The sequence below is a fragment of the Meleagris gallopavo genome, chromosome 11 (genome assembly GCF_905368555.1).
Source record: "Meleagris gallopavo chromosome 11, MGAL_WU_HG_1.1, whole genome shotgun sequence".
NCBI lineage: Eukaryota > Metazoa > Chordata > Aves > Galliformes > Phasianidae > Meleagris > Meleagris gallopavo.
The window spans coordinates 21,899,896-21,915,002 of record NC_139414.1 but is presented as its reverse complement, the minus strand read 5'-3'; the positions used below and the strand labels follow the sequence as shown (position 1 = coordinate 21,915,002).

The window sequence follows — 15,107 nt, the reverse complement described above, 5'->3', positions numbered from 1 at the left end:
AAAATATACCGACAAGTGATCAGTGGATGAAGTGTCCAGGACCTGGTCTCTGCAGGTTGAGTTCCTGGTACGAATACCCTCTCACCTCACAGGATTTCGGGCCGGAGCTCACTGCCGGCGGTGGATTCTCACAAGGCGCTCACTCCACCCGCACCTTGTGCCGCTTTTCCTCTCAGAGCCCCGCGCTGTGGGTCGCTGTGTGAGGGCCGTGACGTCACCGCCCCTCAGCGCGCCGTCAGAGGCCCCGACGGTTGGCTCTCGGCCCATCTCGGCCTCAGTCGCTCTCGGTTATTTATTGCTTCTGTTAACGCGATGCTTTTTACTGGGGATCATCGCTCTCCGCGCGGCAAGCTGAGCGCCGCGTTCACAGGAACGCTCGGGAGGACACGGCGTTCCCTCGCAACGCAGGGACTTTATTTTACTGCCATCTAGTGGAAAAAAAGTAAAACTATTCCTAAGGCTCTCCCACCCGCTCGCCGGGCACAACGGGCTCCCGCAGCCCCGTTCTGGCGGCAGCACCGCCCGCCCCGAGGCTCCGCTCCGCGCGCGCTCCCGCCGCCCTCAGCCCCCGAACCTTCCGCAGCGGGCCCGCGCGCGAGCAGCGGTTGCCACGGCAGCGGCAGCCCCGCCCCGCCGCTCCTTCGCGGCCAATAGCGGCGCTGGGACGCGTCACGTGGGGGAGAGGGCGCCGCCGTGAGGGACCGGCGGGGCGGTGGGCGCTCACAGGGCGCGGGGCCGCAGCCATGTTCGGGGCTCTGGGGCGCTGCTTCGAGGAGGATCCGTTCTTCCGGTGAGCGTGGGGCCGCCGCGGGCTCCGTGTCGGGGGTTGTCCGTCCGGTGGGTCTCTGAGGGTCGTGCCGTGGGAGGGGGGCGGTTGGCGGCGGTGGGGTTGAAGGCCGAAGCGGTTGGGTGGTGCTGTTCGCTTCCAGTGCCTCGCAGCGCCTGAGGAACTTTGTGGTAACGAGACGTGGCATCCGCTGAGGAGAAGCCGTCTGCTCCTGGGTCTGAATGTCGCGGGGGTTGGTTTTTGTGTTTTATTTTTGAATGTAAGCTTGTTGGACGCGGGCAGCCGTGCTGGGTGTTCTCGGTTTCCTGGGCTCTTTAAGATATCTGTATTTAACGAGGGGCTGTTCCTCAGCTCCTGTTGTCAGTGCGTGTATTAAAGGCAATTCCAGGTGTTCTCGTGATAAAAGAAACCTGTGTGAAGTGTTTTAGTGCCAGAAACCTGCCTGGTCTGCAAGTGGGGGCAGTCAAAATGTGATGTGAGAACTCAGAGGAGCACAAATAATTACATATATTTATATATAAAGCCATTTTAGTGTACGGTGCTTCCTACGTGGAGCTTAATCACGAGGAAAGCTCAGGGTGATGTGGGTGGGTGGACAAGGAAGGGTAGCATAGGAGCCCTGTGATGTGGGTTTGTTGACTGCATCCCGTAGTTACGGGGTGTCTGAGCTGAGGTTGTGCCCCTTGGAGGCTGTGCCTCTTAAAGGGAACCAGCTCGGTTGCAGCAGCACCTTCCTGGCACTGGATAAGCTGATTAGTACACAAATATGCAGCTAGAGCAACTCATACCAGGATACACCGTGCTAAAGACCGTGCGGATCCTTTGATTGAAATGGGAATAATGATGGAAATTGTCTCGTTTGTAGTAATTTGCAGTGTGCTTTTGTGATCCTCTGAAACAACAATTGCCTTCTTGTTTACTCAGTTCCACTGTTTTATTGTAGCTGCTTTTAAACCTCCTGATGAGGGTTAAAATTGGAGGAAAAGAGATGGTAGGAGATAGGGGAAGGGAGTGTGTGTGAAAGAGATAAGAGGTTGATATTGAGATTCATTTCCTTGGCACCGTTGTCATTGATCTGCTTTACATATAGTTAAGGAAATGAGTTTATTACCTCAGATAAGATGAGCTTCCAAGGTAGTGTAATAATAGTCTTCTGCTGCCTCACAAGGAGAAGTTTTGACTGCTGATCTGGAAATAGCATCTGAGAGGGAACATCTCCATCTGGAGCAGCTGTCCTGGAAGTGCCCACCAGGCCCAGCAGGGCTGTGCCTGATGGCTCAGACAGGTGCAGGAGCTGCAGCTCTCCTGCCAAGTGGGTTTAAGTGTATTTCACTTAGCAGTGCACAGCCCTTGTCTTAATGCTCCAGGCCCCGTCTTCGGGGTGGTTCTGCAACTGCAGTCCTATGTACCACCCTAACTACAACAAAAACAAAAAGTATTGAATGCAGAGCCTGGTTTTCAAAAATCCCAAAGTGAATTTATTGCTTTAGGATACTGAATTTCAGCCAAACGGGAGCATACGCTGATGTAGGAAGCAGCTACTGTGCTTTTATTATAGCACCCTGCAGCTGAAATGTGGGGTCACTGAAGAACTTACCCAGAGAGATGCATCTTGGTGAGATGCTCACTAGCACATGTGCTAGCAGCATCCACTGCCACGTTTTTAATGTGCATTTCTTCATATCAGCATGCTTATTTGAGACATCAGTGCCCTCAGAGGCTCTGCTTTTGGTTTCCTGTGTTGATCCCTTCAGACACCTGAATGCCAAGTGAAGGTCAGGTGATATTTGTACTAGACAGAAGTGCAGGTTCTGTTACTGCAGTTGTGCAGTGACAAATGTACCAATTAGTTCTGTTCTGCACTTAATTTGGAAGATAAATTTATGGTGTTTAACACGTGAAGGGCACAGATTCAGCATGTGAAATCCTTACAGAACTGCTTTCCTTTTCCACCATCACTTCTATAATGCAACAGTGCAAAGTGTGCAGAAGTCATGACAGTCTCATCAGAAGGATCTTTTACTTCTCCCTAAAAAATTTCAGATTGAATGCCAGGTGACCAGTGGTAACTAAACAAGGTTACTCTATACGTGTTTCTGTTGTAGAACGTGTTTGGAACAAAGGACTGAAGATCTTCTATCCTCTGTTAGGGTTATTAAAGAGATTTTGCCTTTCTTTTTTCTTTTTCTAATACATCGATGCTTATATTTTATAAGGGTATCATACTCCTTTTGTAGTTATGGTTTGAGTTTGGGTCATCAGTGACATCAGGAGGATACACTTAATCCTTCTAGAAGCTTTAGCTTACAGGGAGATTCTCTGCTGACTTAGCACTGGTTTTGCCCAACTTCTGAATGCTCAGTACTGCTGCTTTGGAAGCTTGACAACACTGAGCATCTTACAGCTGGCTTCACAACGTGCCTAGGGAGATGGGAGCTCAGTTCCTAAATCAGTTGCTGCACTGTTTGTATCCTACATCCTTGTCTGTGGTGGTAAGGAGCTGTGCTGCTGAATTGTTTCGTAGAACTTTCTTTGAAAGGTACAAAAAACAAAAGCGAAAATCCTTAAGTTTGGATGCATTTATGAGTGTAGCAATGTGTGCAAGAGAAGGTGAATGGCCAAGAGACCAGAGGAGATGAAGTAAGACACAAGGAATTTCAGAAGGTATGAAGTGTGACTGTGTTAGGTGACACATGATTATGTGTTATGCACACTAAAAGCAACATTTTATATATTTTTTTTAATCTAAATGAAGCCCATGGAGTCTTGTTTTGCTTGTAGGTAATTGTGTGACCTACTTCTGAACCGGGACAGGCTGGGGAGAAATCTTATGTTTAAGCTATTGGTGGAATACAATTCATCCATCTTTGTCCTGGTAACCACACCTATCTCAAGTTTGTGGTGTTGAGACTGCGTGGAAATATGCCTATGCTGTGATAGGGCCTGCGTGCTTCCCTCGTCTTAGCCTGTGCAGTGACTTGTTTGCATCTGTTCTTCATCCTGTGGACAGCAAGCTCGCTGTATGCGAGCTGCTTATCGCATTGGGATTGAAGTTAAAGCTGGCAGTCATGTGAGTGGGGTAGATTAGGGTCTACTTATGGCAGTGGAAAAACTGCTCCTGTGGAACTGTAACGATCTGTCTGCACTGGAGTGAACTAAATGCACAGCTTAAAGGGATGTTGTCGGATTAAGAATCTTGTTTGGAAATTAATTAGCTTTGCATTTCTAACTGAATCTGTTAATACTTTTTTTTTTTTTTAACTTAAAAGGAAAAATAAAGTCAGAGGCTGCTTTGTAGTAAGAGGAGACTGTAAAGGGCAAAGAGATCAGAGTTGCCAGGAGGTGATGTGTGTGGGATGGGAGGCGAGGGGTGGGCAACAGGAAAGCAGCTTCAGGAGCTGATGGGCACTGCGGAGTTGGAGGAACAGCCTGGAAATCTCCTTTGTGGAGGCAGCGATGTCACAGCAAAGTCCTGGAGAGAAGGAGGGTGTGAGACATCTGGGAAATGGCAGGAAATTGGTAGGAAGGGAGATGAGGTGCTACAAAGTCTAAGTAAACATAGCTGGGAAGTGACTGGTGATGTTAATAAAGAGGCTTTTGGTGGAGCAGCAAAGGGGAAAATTAGACTGGATATGAAGGGAGGAAATGAAATGTTTTCTATATGAAGTAGTCATTTCTGGTGTTTGGGCCAGAGGCAGCAGTGCAATTCATATAACATCATAAGTCATAAGATCTTGTGCTTTATTCCTTTTCTGGCCTCTGTTTGAACTTTCTAGTTCTAGGACAAATTAAAGAAAGCAAAGAATTAAGACATTGCTAGTGTTGCTCTCTTATTACTTACCTGCATGCCAAGCGTTGGAACTGCTGGTGAGGTTCTGTAGACTTTTGGAGACAGATGTTGAGTGGTTAGAAAGCAGAGAGGGATGGGGAGACTAACAGGAAAGCAAAGAGGTGGTAAGAATTCTTCCAAAGTGGTGAGAAGGGATGTGAGAATGTAATTTGTGAAGGTGGAGGAATGGGAAGTCAAAAAGGAGCAACGGTGGGGAATTAAAGGTGATGGAGTTGGATTGAATGTAGAGCACTATCTGTGCTTTTAAGGACAGGGAGGGTGGAAGGTGGTATTCTTTTATCTCCAATCCCTGATATTTAAATATTAAAAAGTGATAAAGTATAGGTTGGTTCTGTAGCTGTTGGCAGATAGAAAGCCAAACGTGGCTGCCAGTGATGGAGTATTGAGAACAGCTGAGGGAAGAGAAAATGCAGGGTGGACGGACAGTCAAGAACACAGGAGAGCAAGGAAGGCATCTGAGAGGAAGGAGCTAAATCGCCCAACCAGAGAGGTGGGAAGGAGGAGCAAAAGGGTAAAAATTACAGCACGGTTGGGTCCCGTTAAAATAAAGAACATGGGCAGAACCATATAGAATGATTTAAAAAAGGGATTTAAGAATTTCAGGGCTATTTCACATCAGTTGGAATAAACCCCCCTAACTGTGTGTGCGTGGAACGTCTCTTTCAGCGACCCTTTTGCCGCACACCATGAATACATGCGGCAGATGATGAGAAGCTTTTCTGATCCTTTTGGCCGAGATCCATTTCTCAGCATAACAGATGGCAGGGAGAGAGCGGCGGATCGAAGGGCACGCCAGGATTCTCAGGTTGCTCTGAGAGGAAATCGCAGAGTAAGTCACTTCTTCATCTCTGTGCACTGCTACGCATAATTTACATTTACTGGTAACAGAGCTGGCCTCGTGCTCCCGCTCCTGCTGAATTGGTCCAGTGGAAATGGAGCCTGGCTCAGCTGCTGCAGCCTTGGTCGGCTTGTTTCATAACAGTGAGATGTGAATCTCTCTCTTTGTTCCTTAATGGCTCATTGTTGAAGTGTTTATTGCTTAACACCAACAAACACATTGTGCTTTTAGTTCTAACAGAAACAAATGTTCATTTCATTAAATATTGTATATTCAATGTTTAACAACATGAACAAGAAGTACAAATATTTATCAAATGTCTGTTGAAACAAACGTTATTAAAGGCTTTAAAAGCGTCCAAAGGCAGAGCCTTCTCTGGACATCATTAAAAGTGGATTGAAGCAAAACGTGGTGTTTCAACCACTTGGTGGTACCTACACAGGTACTGTAAGCCCTGCTTCAGTTTCTTTGGTGTGGATAAGGCTTCATGTTCTGTATCTGCTCTGATTCTTAATAAGTTTTCTCTAGATATACTAATTAAAGAGTAGGGCCATTTCATGGAACCTGGTATTTCTTTAAGCTACCATCTGCAAATGAGAAGTTGGTAACAATCTCTTTTACATAAAGTACCTTTACGACAGGCTGGGCATGCAGGACAAGTACAGCTTTTACTTCTGCAGCTAAATTTTATCTGTATTTAGAAAGGATGTACATCTGTTGGGTCCTTTCCTTCCACCAGGTTAAATACTTTGAACAGTCTCTTGCTACAGTGTAGAGCACTTGATTCCAAAAAAAAGTTGGAAGACAAAACATCAGAGGGAGTTGTGGAACTGAGCTGGGTTTGGTTGTTGTTATTCAAACCTCGATGTTAAGAGCTTGATAAGCATAGCTGAAATACAGTGTCGCCTGCGTGTCAAAGGGTAACTGCCAGATTCCTTCCTCTGTGCTCATATGGGGCTGGTTAGTTTCAAATATAGATGTTGTTGGATCTAATTAGAGCATGATCTTTTTGTCTGCTGAAGCTGATTCTTAGGCCTGAGTTCAAGAGATGCCAGAAAGCAGCAGGTCTTTTTTCCTTAATATCCTAGGACAGCTCATGCCTTACTGTTGGCAACAAAGCAATAAGGTAAAGAATACTTTTACCTGTGGTTACAGAAGGGAGTTAAAGGTACAGGAGCACTGTTTTGTTTTGATAAGCACAAAAAAAAATTCCACTTGTTCAAAAATGTTTTCAGTATCTTTTAATGTTCCTCATCTTTCACCTGGGAGGTGTGAGATGTCTCAGAAAACTCCACACTGATTACTTGAGCCTAATAGTTGTCAGTGAACTGCTTTTACTGGCGTTTCTTCAGAAATGATTCCAACACTTAAGAATATATAAACTGATTTTTATGTAGGAAAAAATGGATGTCTTTACTGCCGTGTAAAATACACTTTGTTGCAATTATCCCTACAGATTCCTTCGAGTAAACTGTAGCTGCCAAAAACTGCCTTGCAAGGCACATCATTCATTGTTACAACTTAGCGTGCATCAGTAGCTTCGACTGTATCATTCAAACTTGAAAAGGCTTTTCATTTCTCAGACAGGTTTCTAGTGTTACTACTGAGTCACTTGGAGAGAGAGGGAAGGAGAAGGAAGGGATGTGAGCAGGAGGAATGGGTGGAATATCTTGAGAGCTTGCCTTGCATTTCTGTGGCAGTCTTAGTTTTAGTCATTGTGGTGGGGAACTGCAGTTCAACAGAAGCTTGGTCAGCAGGCCATCTCGCTGTCATACATAATGTTGGTGACTAACAGCTCTTAGTATGTATTGTAAAATAGAGACTTTGTAAACTTGTTATGCATACCAGTTTTATTTCTGACAGTATCTTTTTGTACTCGATACCATCACATTGTTTTCTGTCACTACATGGTAGACAACCACAATCTAGAAGAGTTGATAAAGTTACTGAGGGATCAGATAATTCCTTGCTTCTGTACTTAAAGCTCTGGTGAAGTGCCTTGTACTCCATCTAACCAGACTCTTTAGGTAAGCTTTTATGTAACTCTCCAGCCTTAGCTTCCTAGAAACACTGATTTGTTTTCCAGCATTTAATTACCCTGTCGTATAGGGTTATTCAATATCAGCTGGACAAACAGGAACTGTACTTGTTGGTGTTTATAGCTACATCTATTTATACAACTGCAGAAGAATATAACTTGCTGAAGGGGGGAACTTGTCTTCGAGTGACTCTACATATGATGATAGATTGACTTAGATCTTCTTGGCAATGACCTTTGAATCCGCTGACAAATTGCACTTCATTTTGTTGTAAGGGATGTATGGATATTTTAGAGAAACCTTTTATATTTATATCACTCTCCTAACACACAAAGAGCTCTTGTGAACAGGTCATCTGCATCATTTAGAATTTTAGTGCTTAAAAAATGACCAGCCTTCTGAAATTTAATTACATAAATTTACATGAAGCAGGGCTATTGATTTGTTGTTTTTAATCAACTTCCAATGATGGGGTTCTATTGCATGAGTAGAATGAAGTGTTTCCAGAGAAGTGGGCGACATCTGAATTGCTGTACCTTATCTTCAATAATTTCAGCACTCAGGTTGTTATGTCATACAAGCCCCCTCCACTTCCAGCTTTAAGGTCTTCCAGTACCTATATATGAATGTGACTTAAAAGCATTAGCTGTTGTGACATTTAAATTATAATTAGGCTTAAATATTTTGCTGCTGTAACCCAGGTTGCTTCATATTATGTTGTTGTGGCACACTGCAAGTTATCAAGGTCCTCTGGAATGATCTTTATTTGATCAGGGTGCTGTAATATCACATGCTGTGTGTGACGGTGCAGTAGGTATTTCTGCTTTGTCCCGTGGTAGATACAATAACTAAAAGATGTGAATCCTTTTTAATTTTTTTTTCCAGGCAACAAGCTATTCCCTCATGCCCTTTTCAAGCTTTGGTAGAGTGGTTAGTATCCCAGGAGAAACAATTTGTGTAGCTTTTGCTAAAACGTGTACTGTCTGCATAACTAAAGCATGAACAAAGGCTAGTTCTGGTGTGCGTGCAACCCACTCTTGTTGGTACTGGGTATTTCTTTATTGCAGATCTTCAGTGTTTAAACATACAGTTATTTAAATGAGCACTTTGAATCTAATGATGCCCATATGCAGTAGTTGGAGGAATGTGAGCTTCGTGGCCCTGTAATAAGCAAGCTTGCATTTCGTAGCACCTTGTAATGCTCAGGGCCTGCTGTGTGCAGCCCTGCAGCCTGCCTTTCTTTCCCAGCTCTGCAGCTTCTTGCTGAAACTGAAAAAGCCCTGTGCTGTGTTTGCACCTGATTAGCACACTCCAACCAGAGCTGCTGGTGTCAGAAAGCAGGCAGCCCAGCAGGGAACTTGAGCAGCTCCCAAGTGAAAGTTCACAGAAAGAGGGAGAAGGCATGGTGAAAATCATCCCCACCTGCTGTGCTGGAGAGGAGCCCAGAGGAGGATGCTCATTTGGGACTGCGCTGCTATCTTCCCAGATGGCCACTTAGGATAGTTTACCCTCTCTCTACTTTGTTTTTCTGTCTGTCTCTTTGGTATTTTTAGGCTTATTTTCCACCAAAGGTAGCTTTCATCTGTACAGTCAGTACATGCCATCAGTTGCAAGCTGTACTAACAAAATTCTGCATGTAAACTTGGCCTAACATTGCTTATGTAAAACTGGATTTTCCACTTATGTAAAAATAATGAATGTTTTATTGGACATATCTATTGCCTTGGGTAATTAAGCTGCCATTAGAATCCCAAGTCATGATTCCTGGCTTTCCATGGTTGCCCGTGTATTACTTGAACAACCACTTTCTTCTGCAAAGGAACAACTGTGTCATCTGAGGCTGATTCCATATGCATTAAGGGATTTGCATGACAAAGATAATTTGATCTTCAGCAGATTTGTAAAGTAGGGAGGGTCATACATTACTTCTTACTGCAGAAACTAGTCAGGTGAGTGTATAGGTAACAGTAGCTCGTGCAAAGTGCTCTCAATATGAGCTTACTCTAATATTTGAGCATTAGAAATCTTTTACTTCCATCTTTCCAATATTTCCCACTTAACAATCAAATTCCTCATGCTAGCTTTCAGTTTTTCATTCATAAAGATTACTTTTGGCTTGTCTATGGCTATGAATTGCAGACTGTGAAAGCCCTACTGATGTCTTGATTTGCCGAAAAAATAAATGCATGTCAAAATCCAGCCTCAAATTGAAACATTAGCAAACTTTGTTATAATTTTAACTGTTTTCTTTTAGCAAGATGCAGATTTTGGGGATCCTTTTTTTGCAATGGACAGAATGATGTCAAATATGAGAAACAGCATGCTGGAGATGCAAAGAAAATTTGTAAGTTTATTTTACATTTATTTTAAAACTATATTGGAGAATGAGAGCTGTTTAAAACATTACTCAAAATCTTGCCGAGAAAAAAATTACAACTTTATACAACTCGTTACATACTGTACATGGGACATCTGGTCTTAGGGGTTATCTGTTCTCTACTAAACTAAGCTCTGCCAGAGCAAGCTTTTGAGCAGTTTGCTACTGCCTGAACTTCTTATGCCATGTTCCTGATGCAGGGAGACCTGTGCCCAGACAATGCCAGGGCAAGAGTGGGGGTCTGTCTGGTGCTGGGGCTGCTCTCAGCAGCCATAACTGTGGTGCCAGGGCTGAGAGTTAACTTCTCAGAGGCTGTTTGTTTTCTTGTTGATAATTGTAGAATGTAGGAAGTGCATTATCCAGACTTTAAGTTATTAAAAGACGTCTACTTGCTTGCAGGATGACCTGTCTGTCCATCCAGACGCACACACCTTCAGCTCCTCCTCTGTGATGACATATTCCAAAGTAGGAGATGAACCTCCCAAAGTTTTCCAAGCTTCAGCTCAGACGCGCACAGCTCCGGGAGGTGTAAGTAGGTTTGAGATGCAGCAGAAAGGTGGTATGTAATTATTGGAGAGCAAGAACTTCTATACCAAACCCCAGGTTTCTCTGCTTATTTCTACCGCAGGCAGTTACCCTTGTAATTTAGAAAAATACATGTCTACTTAAATACTGTTCTTCAGTAAAGGCGCTTTATGCGAATGTGCTGCTTTCTTCCTTGTCATTTGTGCTTCTCTGAACTATATATCTATACAAACAGCAGGCCCAGCAAAAGCTGGAAAAATTGAGTGCCAAACTGCTTATTTCTCATGGTGGTCTCCAGTGTTTTTCTCTTTGCTGTAATTAATTCACCGTTTGTGCATTTAAAAATCTGTCTACAGTAGAAGATAACAAAAGGCAGTCCATCCGTGTAGAGCATGGCTTCAAGTCATACCCTTTCCTCAAGTACTTCTAAGTGCTTATGTAATGCTTCAGATGAAGATGCCCTTTCATTGACTTCATTGCAGCTGTTGCATCTAATTCTGCTAAGAAATCTGAATTTGAATTTGAACCCTGAAGCGAGGTTCATGAAAGACTATATGTGAGCAGTAAAGGCCGTTGAGCATGTTTGGCTGTGGGATGTGTTCATGCTCAAGCAGACACTCGGTTATCAAAAAGGTTCTAATAATATACTTATGAACACAGTGATAAGTGGTTGCCTGGGTCAACATGCCAACCTAGCAATTAGTTGTCCCTTCATGCTGAGAGTATTGGCATCAGCTATTATTCATCCTGTTGTCAAGGAGAGTTAAAGACGTGTCTGTGTGTAGTATATTTAGACTAGACTTTTTTTCCCCCAACAGTTAATATCCAGCATGTATGCTGCTTGTGGCCTTTTAGATGTTTTTGTTTAATCTTTGATGGAAGGAAGAAAATAGACTTGATCTGTGCTGTATTTTCAGCCAATATAAGAAACGAGGCAGCTGGAAAAATGTATAACACCTAACTTTTTCAAAAAAGGAGGAGAAAACTAATTTTTTTCCTACCTTCTTTTTTTATTGTTGTTTTTCAAAGGTCATTGATTTCTCTCTTTTTTTGTTTTTTTTTACAGGTTAAGGAAACAAGAAAAGCACTCAAGGATTCTGAAAGTGGAGTGGAAAAAATGGCTATTGGTCATCACATCCGTGATCGTGCCCATGTTGTAAAAAAATCAAAGAACAGGAAGACTGGTGATGAAGAAATGAACCAAGAGTTCATCAACTTGGATGAAAGTATGTCCTTTTATGCACTTCTGATGTGTTTTATACTAGTGTCTCCCATACCAGTTTTGAAATTCTAGCTTGAAAACCTGTCCCTTTTCTTAAGTCTCAGAAAGTGCTAAGCCTGCAAATTGGGCTTTTTTTTTTTTTAAGTCAATAAAAATCTAATCTGAGGCTAACGTAACCAGTTAAACTTAAATGGTGTGTTATACAAAAAAGCAGTACAAATTATAATATTAATTCATATTTGAAGGTACCTTAAATGACTTATGGTTTTGAACAAGTATTTAACAGAACATTACTATTTCCTGTGTATTATGTGGCTATCCTGCTTACACTGGTAATAAAAATCATGTATTTAAGAGATGTAAAAACAGATGCCTGTTTTAACCATACAGCACACTGACTTCAATTTTAATCTTCTGAATTTAAGCCTACCTGTGACAAGCTTTAGTTGTCTCTTGCAGATACCATAGAGATGGTCTGCAGGTTATGTAAAGACTTGCAGGCCACAAGTCTAAAATAACGCTGTTCAAAACCCTGATATTCATTGATGTTTGTTTTTTCCTGTCCTGTTTGTATCTATTTAAAATGGAACTTTCACTCTTTTTCAGATGAGGCTCAGTCTTTTGATGAGGAGTGGCAGAAAGAGATTTCCAAGTTCAAGCCATCGAGAAGCAGGTGCAATTTAGATGCTCCAAGGTACAGCAGCATTCAACACATACAGAAGGAAGATGGACAAGGAAGGTAAAAATAGTTTCGCATTATGGAAATGTTAGCAACAGAATAAAAATACAGTTCTGAAGTAACAAGTAATCTGTTTATGAGCAAACAATGCTTGGTGGCAGTGCAGGGAGGAATAGCATGTTTTACTCCTGCATTTCTGTGACACTGTAAGAATAACAAGGCAGTATTTTATGAACTAAACTTTGAAGAAGTCATTAATTTGACTGTGCAAATTACTTTGTGATTGACTAGGCAAAAATGTTAGGAGTGCTTGGTTTTCTTCCTAGAGATGCCTGCCAGTGCTCTTAGCTTAATTACACGTAATGTTAACACTCTCTCCTCCTTGTAATGTAACTGGATTAGCTGTGTTAAGATAAAATGCTTATTGAGGACTAAGTTGATCTGTTCTCTTTGGTAAAAAGGAAGGCACGATCCTTTCTTCTGAGTTGAATTTCAAATGAGACCTCTTCTAATCAGAAAAGTTTGCATAGAGTTGTGCACTTCGTTTCTAAACTCAGGACCCAGCTCTGCATAGTTTGCTGTCCACCAAGCTTCAGACTTTTTCCCCCCATCTTTCTGACTTCATTTCAGTAGAAGGTGCGATGCCTTTAACAGGTTGCAGAAGGGAAATACTCCTCTTAGGTAAATGACACAGCACGTTTCCTCTGGCACCTTTTCAGTCCTACAGGTTTACTACATAGGCAGTTTTACCTTCAAGTTCCTTTTTCAAACTAAGCTGTTTTGTTCTTTTCATTAGCTGTGCAAGAGGAGGAAGCAGTTCAACTTCGTGGTGGTAGTTCTGGAGGGAAGGTGAAGTCTGTTTTTACAAACAGAATAAGTAGACCTCCACATAAGTAATGAAAAACATACATACACGTATATTTTTCTTATCCCTGTATCGTATGGTGGTTGTTATTTTTGTTGTTTTTTTGTTTCAGAGAGAAACCACTCGCATCTGTGGGCTTCAGGGGACCGAGAGTTTCCATGGAGAACGACCTCAGTGTGAAAGGAACACATGTTCCCATCAAAAGCAGCAAAAAATAGTCCCTTGGGATGCAGTTTGTTCAGAAAAAATGGTGCTGCACTGCTTATGTTAATATAAGGATACACGTACATATGACCAATCTGTCTTGTTTTAGTGTTAGTGTGCCTTGCTACTCTAATCTTTTGACTGCTGAATGTTGTATAAACCTTCGGATCTTAGGTTAAGTCATTTTAAAAAGAAAGACAAGAAACAAGCAAAAAAGGAACAAAAAAAACCCTGCCCACTTAAAAGCACTTTAATGGTTTATCACCAATTCTGATTTAAAACATCTGCTTTGGGTAGCAAAGTCGTCTTTTCCACCACAGTTCCACCGTTCTCAGACTGTTTATTAACCCCAGTGGAACCACCTTTTCCCCTCACACTGTATAATTTGCACAGAAAGTAAATTCTCCTATTTTGTGTGGCCACAGTTAATAATTGTTTTGGTGATGAAGCAATCAGTAGGAAATACAGTACACTGTAGGCACTGCATATATAGATTTAAAATCATACGGTAAATTGGTACAGAATTCCCAAATTCATCTTGATTTTAAAGCAAAGAGGAGTGAAAGGAATGCTAAGATAGCAAATACTTCTTTATATTTTAGTTTATCAACATTCTTATGTTTATAAATTGTGCTTGCATCCCTCGTTCTCTGTCCCTAGGCTGTTATTCTCATGTTTCTGATCCTTTGTTTCTTTTGGAGATGGTGCATTATTTTTCATTCCTGAAGATCATCTGTAGTATTTTTCAGTTATCCTGTGACAATACTCAGATGGAACTATTACTTCTTCATTGGAGAAATGGTTCAGCAGACAGCAGTTTAACTGGGTAATGGCTGCACCATTTCTTCTGTTCCAGAAAGCTAAAATATCCCTCTGTACAGGAAGCCATTTTCTGCCTCAGCTGAGGTGAGCTCTGTTATGTCTTCTGCCCTGATTAGTAGAGCTAATTAGTAGGATCCTGAAATCTAACACTTGATTTCCTTTGGTACTTCTGTCATTATTGTTTGGTGGAAGAGTCTGGTGTTCATGAGGAAAGCCAGCTGTGACTGAGAACTGGAAATGTCTTTGTATTACAAATGTTAAGTTTGTTTGCTGTCTTATTCAGAATTGATCTCATGTTGTAGAGGAAATAATTTCCGTAGGCTGTAGCATATATGCCATAGTGTAAATGCTATGAACTGAAGGCTAAGACAGCATAGCCTTCAAAAAGACACTGTTTGTATGATAAAAATAGTTTAATATTCATACAACTAAAAAGGAAATAAGCTGTAAGTTTAATCTGAGGAATCTATAAAAAGGTGTACTTTATTAACATGCAAAAAAAAAAACAAAACCCACAAACCAACAAACCTGAAGGGCAGTTGTCACTGCCATTGCAGAAATTTCCCAGTGATAAACAACAGAAAGCATTACCATGCTGTCACTTAAGCAGAAATCTTTGATTTGAGGGGTGCTTCTAATTCACAGAGCATTCATCTGTCCATCATCTGACCACTTACATTCTTGCCTGTGCTCCTGGGATGGGTGAACATATACTGAGAGAACAGCACTGGCTGTGAAATTATATTGGGAGGAGGCAAACGTGATGGATCACTTTGTCATGCACAGCAGTGTGAAAATGTTATGCAAGAAACTGTTCTACATAGGAACACCTGAAACTTCAATTCTTTAATAAAGAGCTATTTATTATTTATGCTTAGCGTTTGGATTACTGAACACCC

At 42.1% G+C, this 15,107-nt stretch overlaps 1 protein-coding gene and 1 long non-coding RNA gene across 5 annotated transcripts in view; one reads left to right on the top strand and one right to left on the bottom strand.

The window, feature by feature from the left end:
- Positions 1–643, bottom strand: part of LOC109369539 (uncharacterized) — an 18,450-nt gene extending 17,807 nt beyond the window's left edge. For 2 of the 3 annotated variants that reach the window (XR_014885478.1, XR_004160881.2), the window contains exon 1: positions 86–643. This is a non-coding gene — a long non-coding RNA (uncharacterized LOC109369539). The remainder of the gene's footprint in view (positions 1–85) is intronic. The other variant, XR_014885477.1, reaches the window with a different exon arrangement.
- MLF1 (myeloid leukemia factor 1) lies at positions 631–15,079 on the top strand. Of its 2 annotated transcripts, XM_010716993.3 has the most exons (8): positions 631–790; positions 5,304–5,466; positions 8,400–8,444; positions 9,769–9,858; positions 10,291–10,419; positions 11,483–11,642; positions 12,245–12,377; positions 13,295–15,079. In XM_010716993.3, exons 1-8 carry the CDS (start codon positions 744–746, stop codon positions 13,398–13,400), a joined length of 873 nt encoding a protein of 290 aa, XP_010715295.2. In that variant the 5' UTR covers positions 631–743; the 3' UTR covers positions 13,401–15,079. The 2 variants fall into 2 exon arrangements, with proteins under 2 accessions (XP_010715295.2, XP_010715296.2); XM_010716994.3 differs by lacking the exon at positions 8,400–8,444.
- The last annotated feature ends 28 nt before the right edge of the window (positions 15,080–15,107 follow it).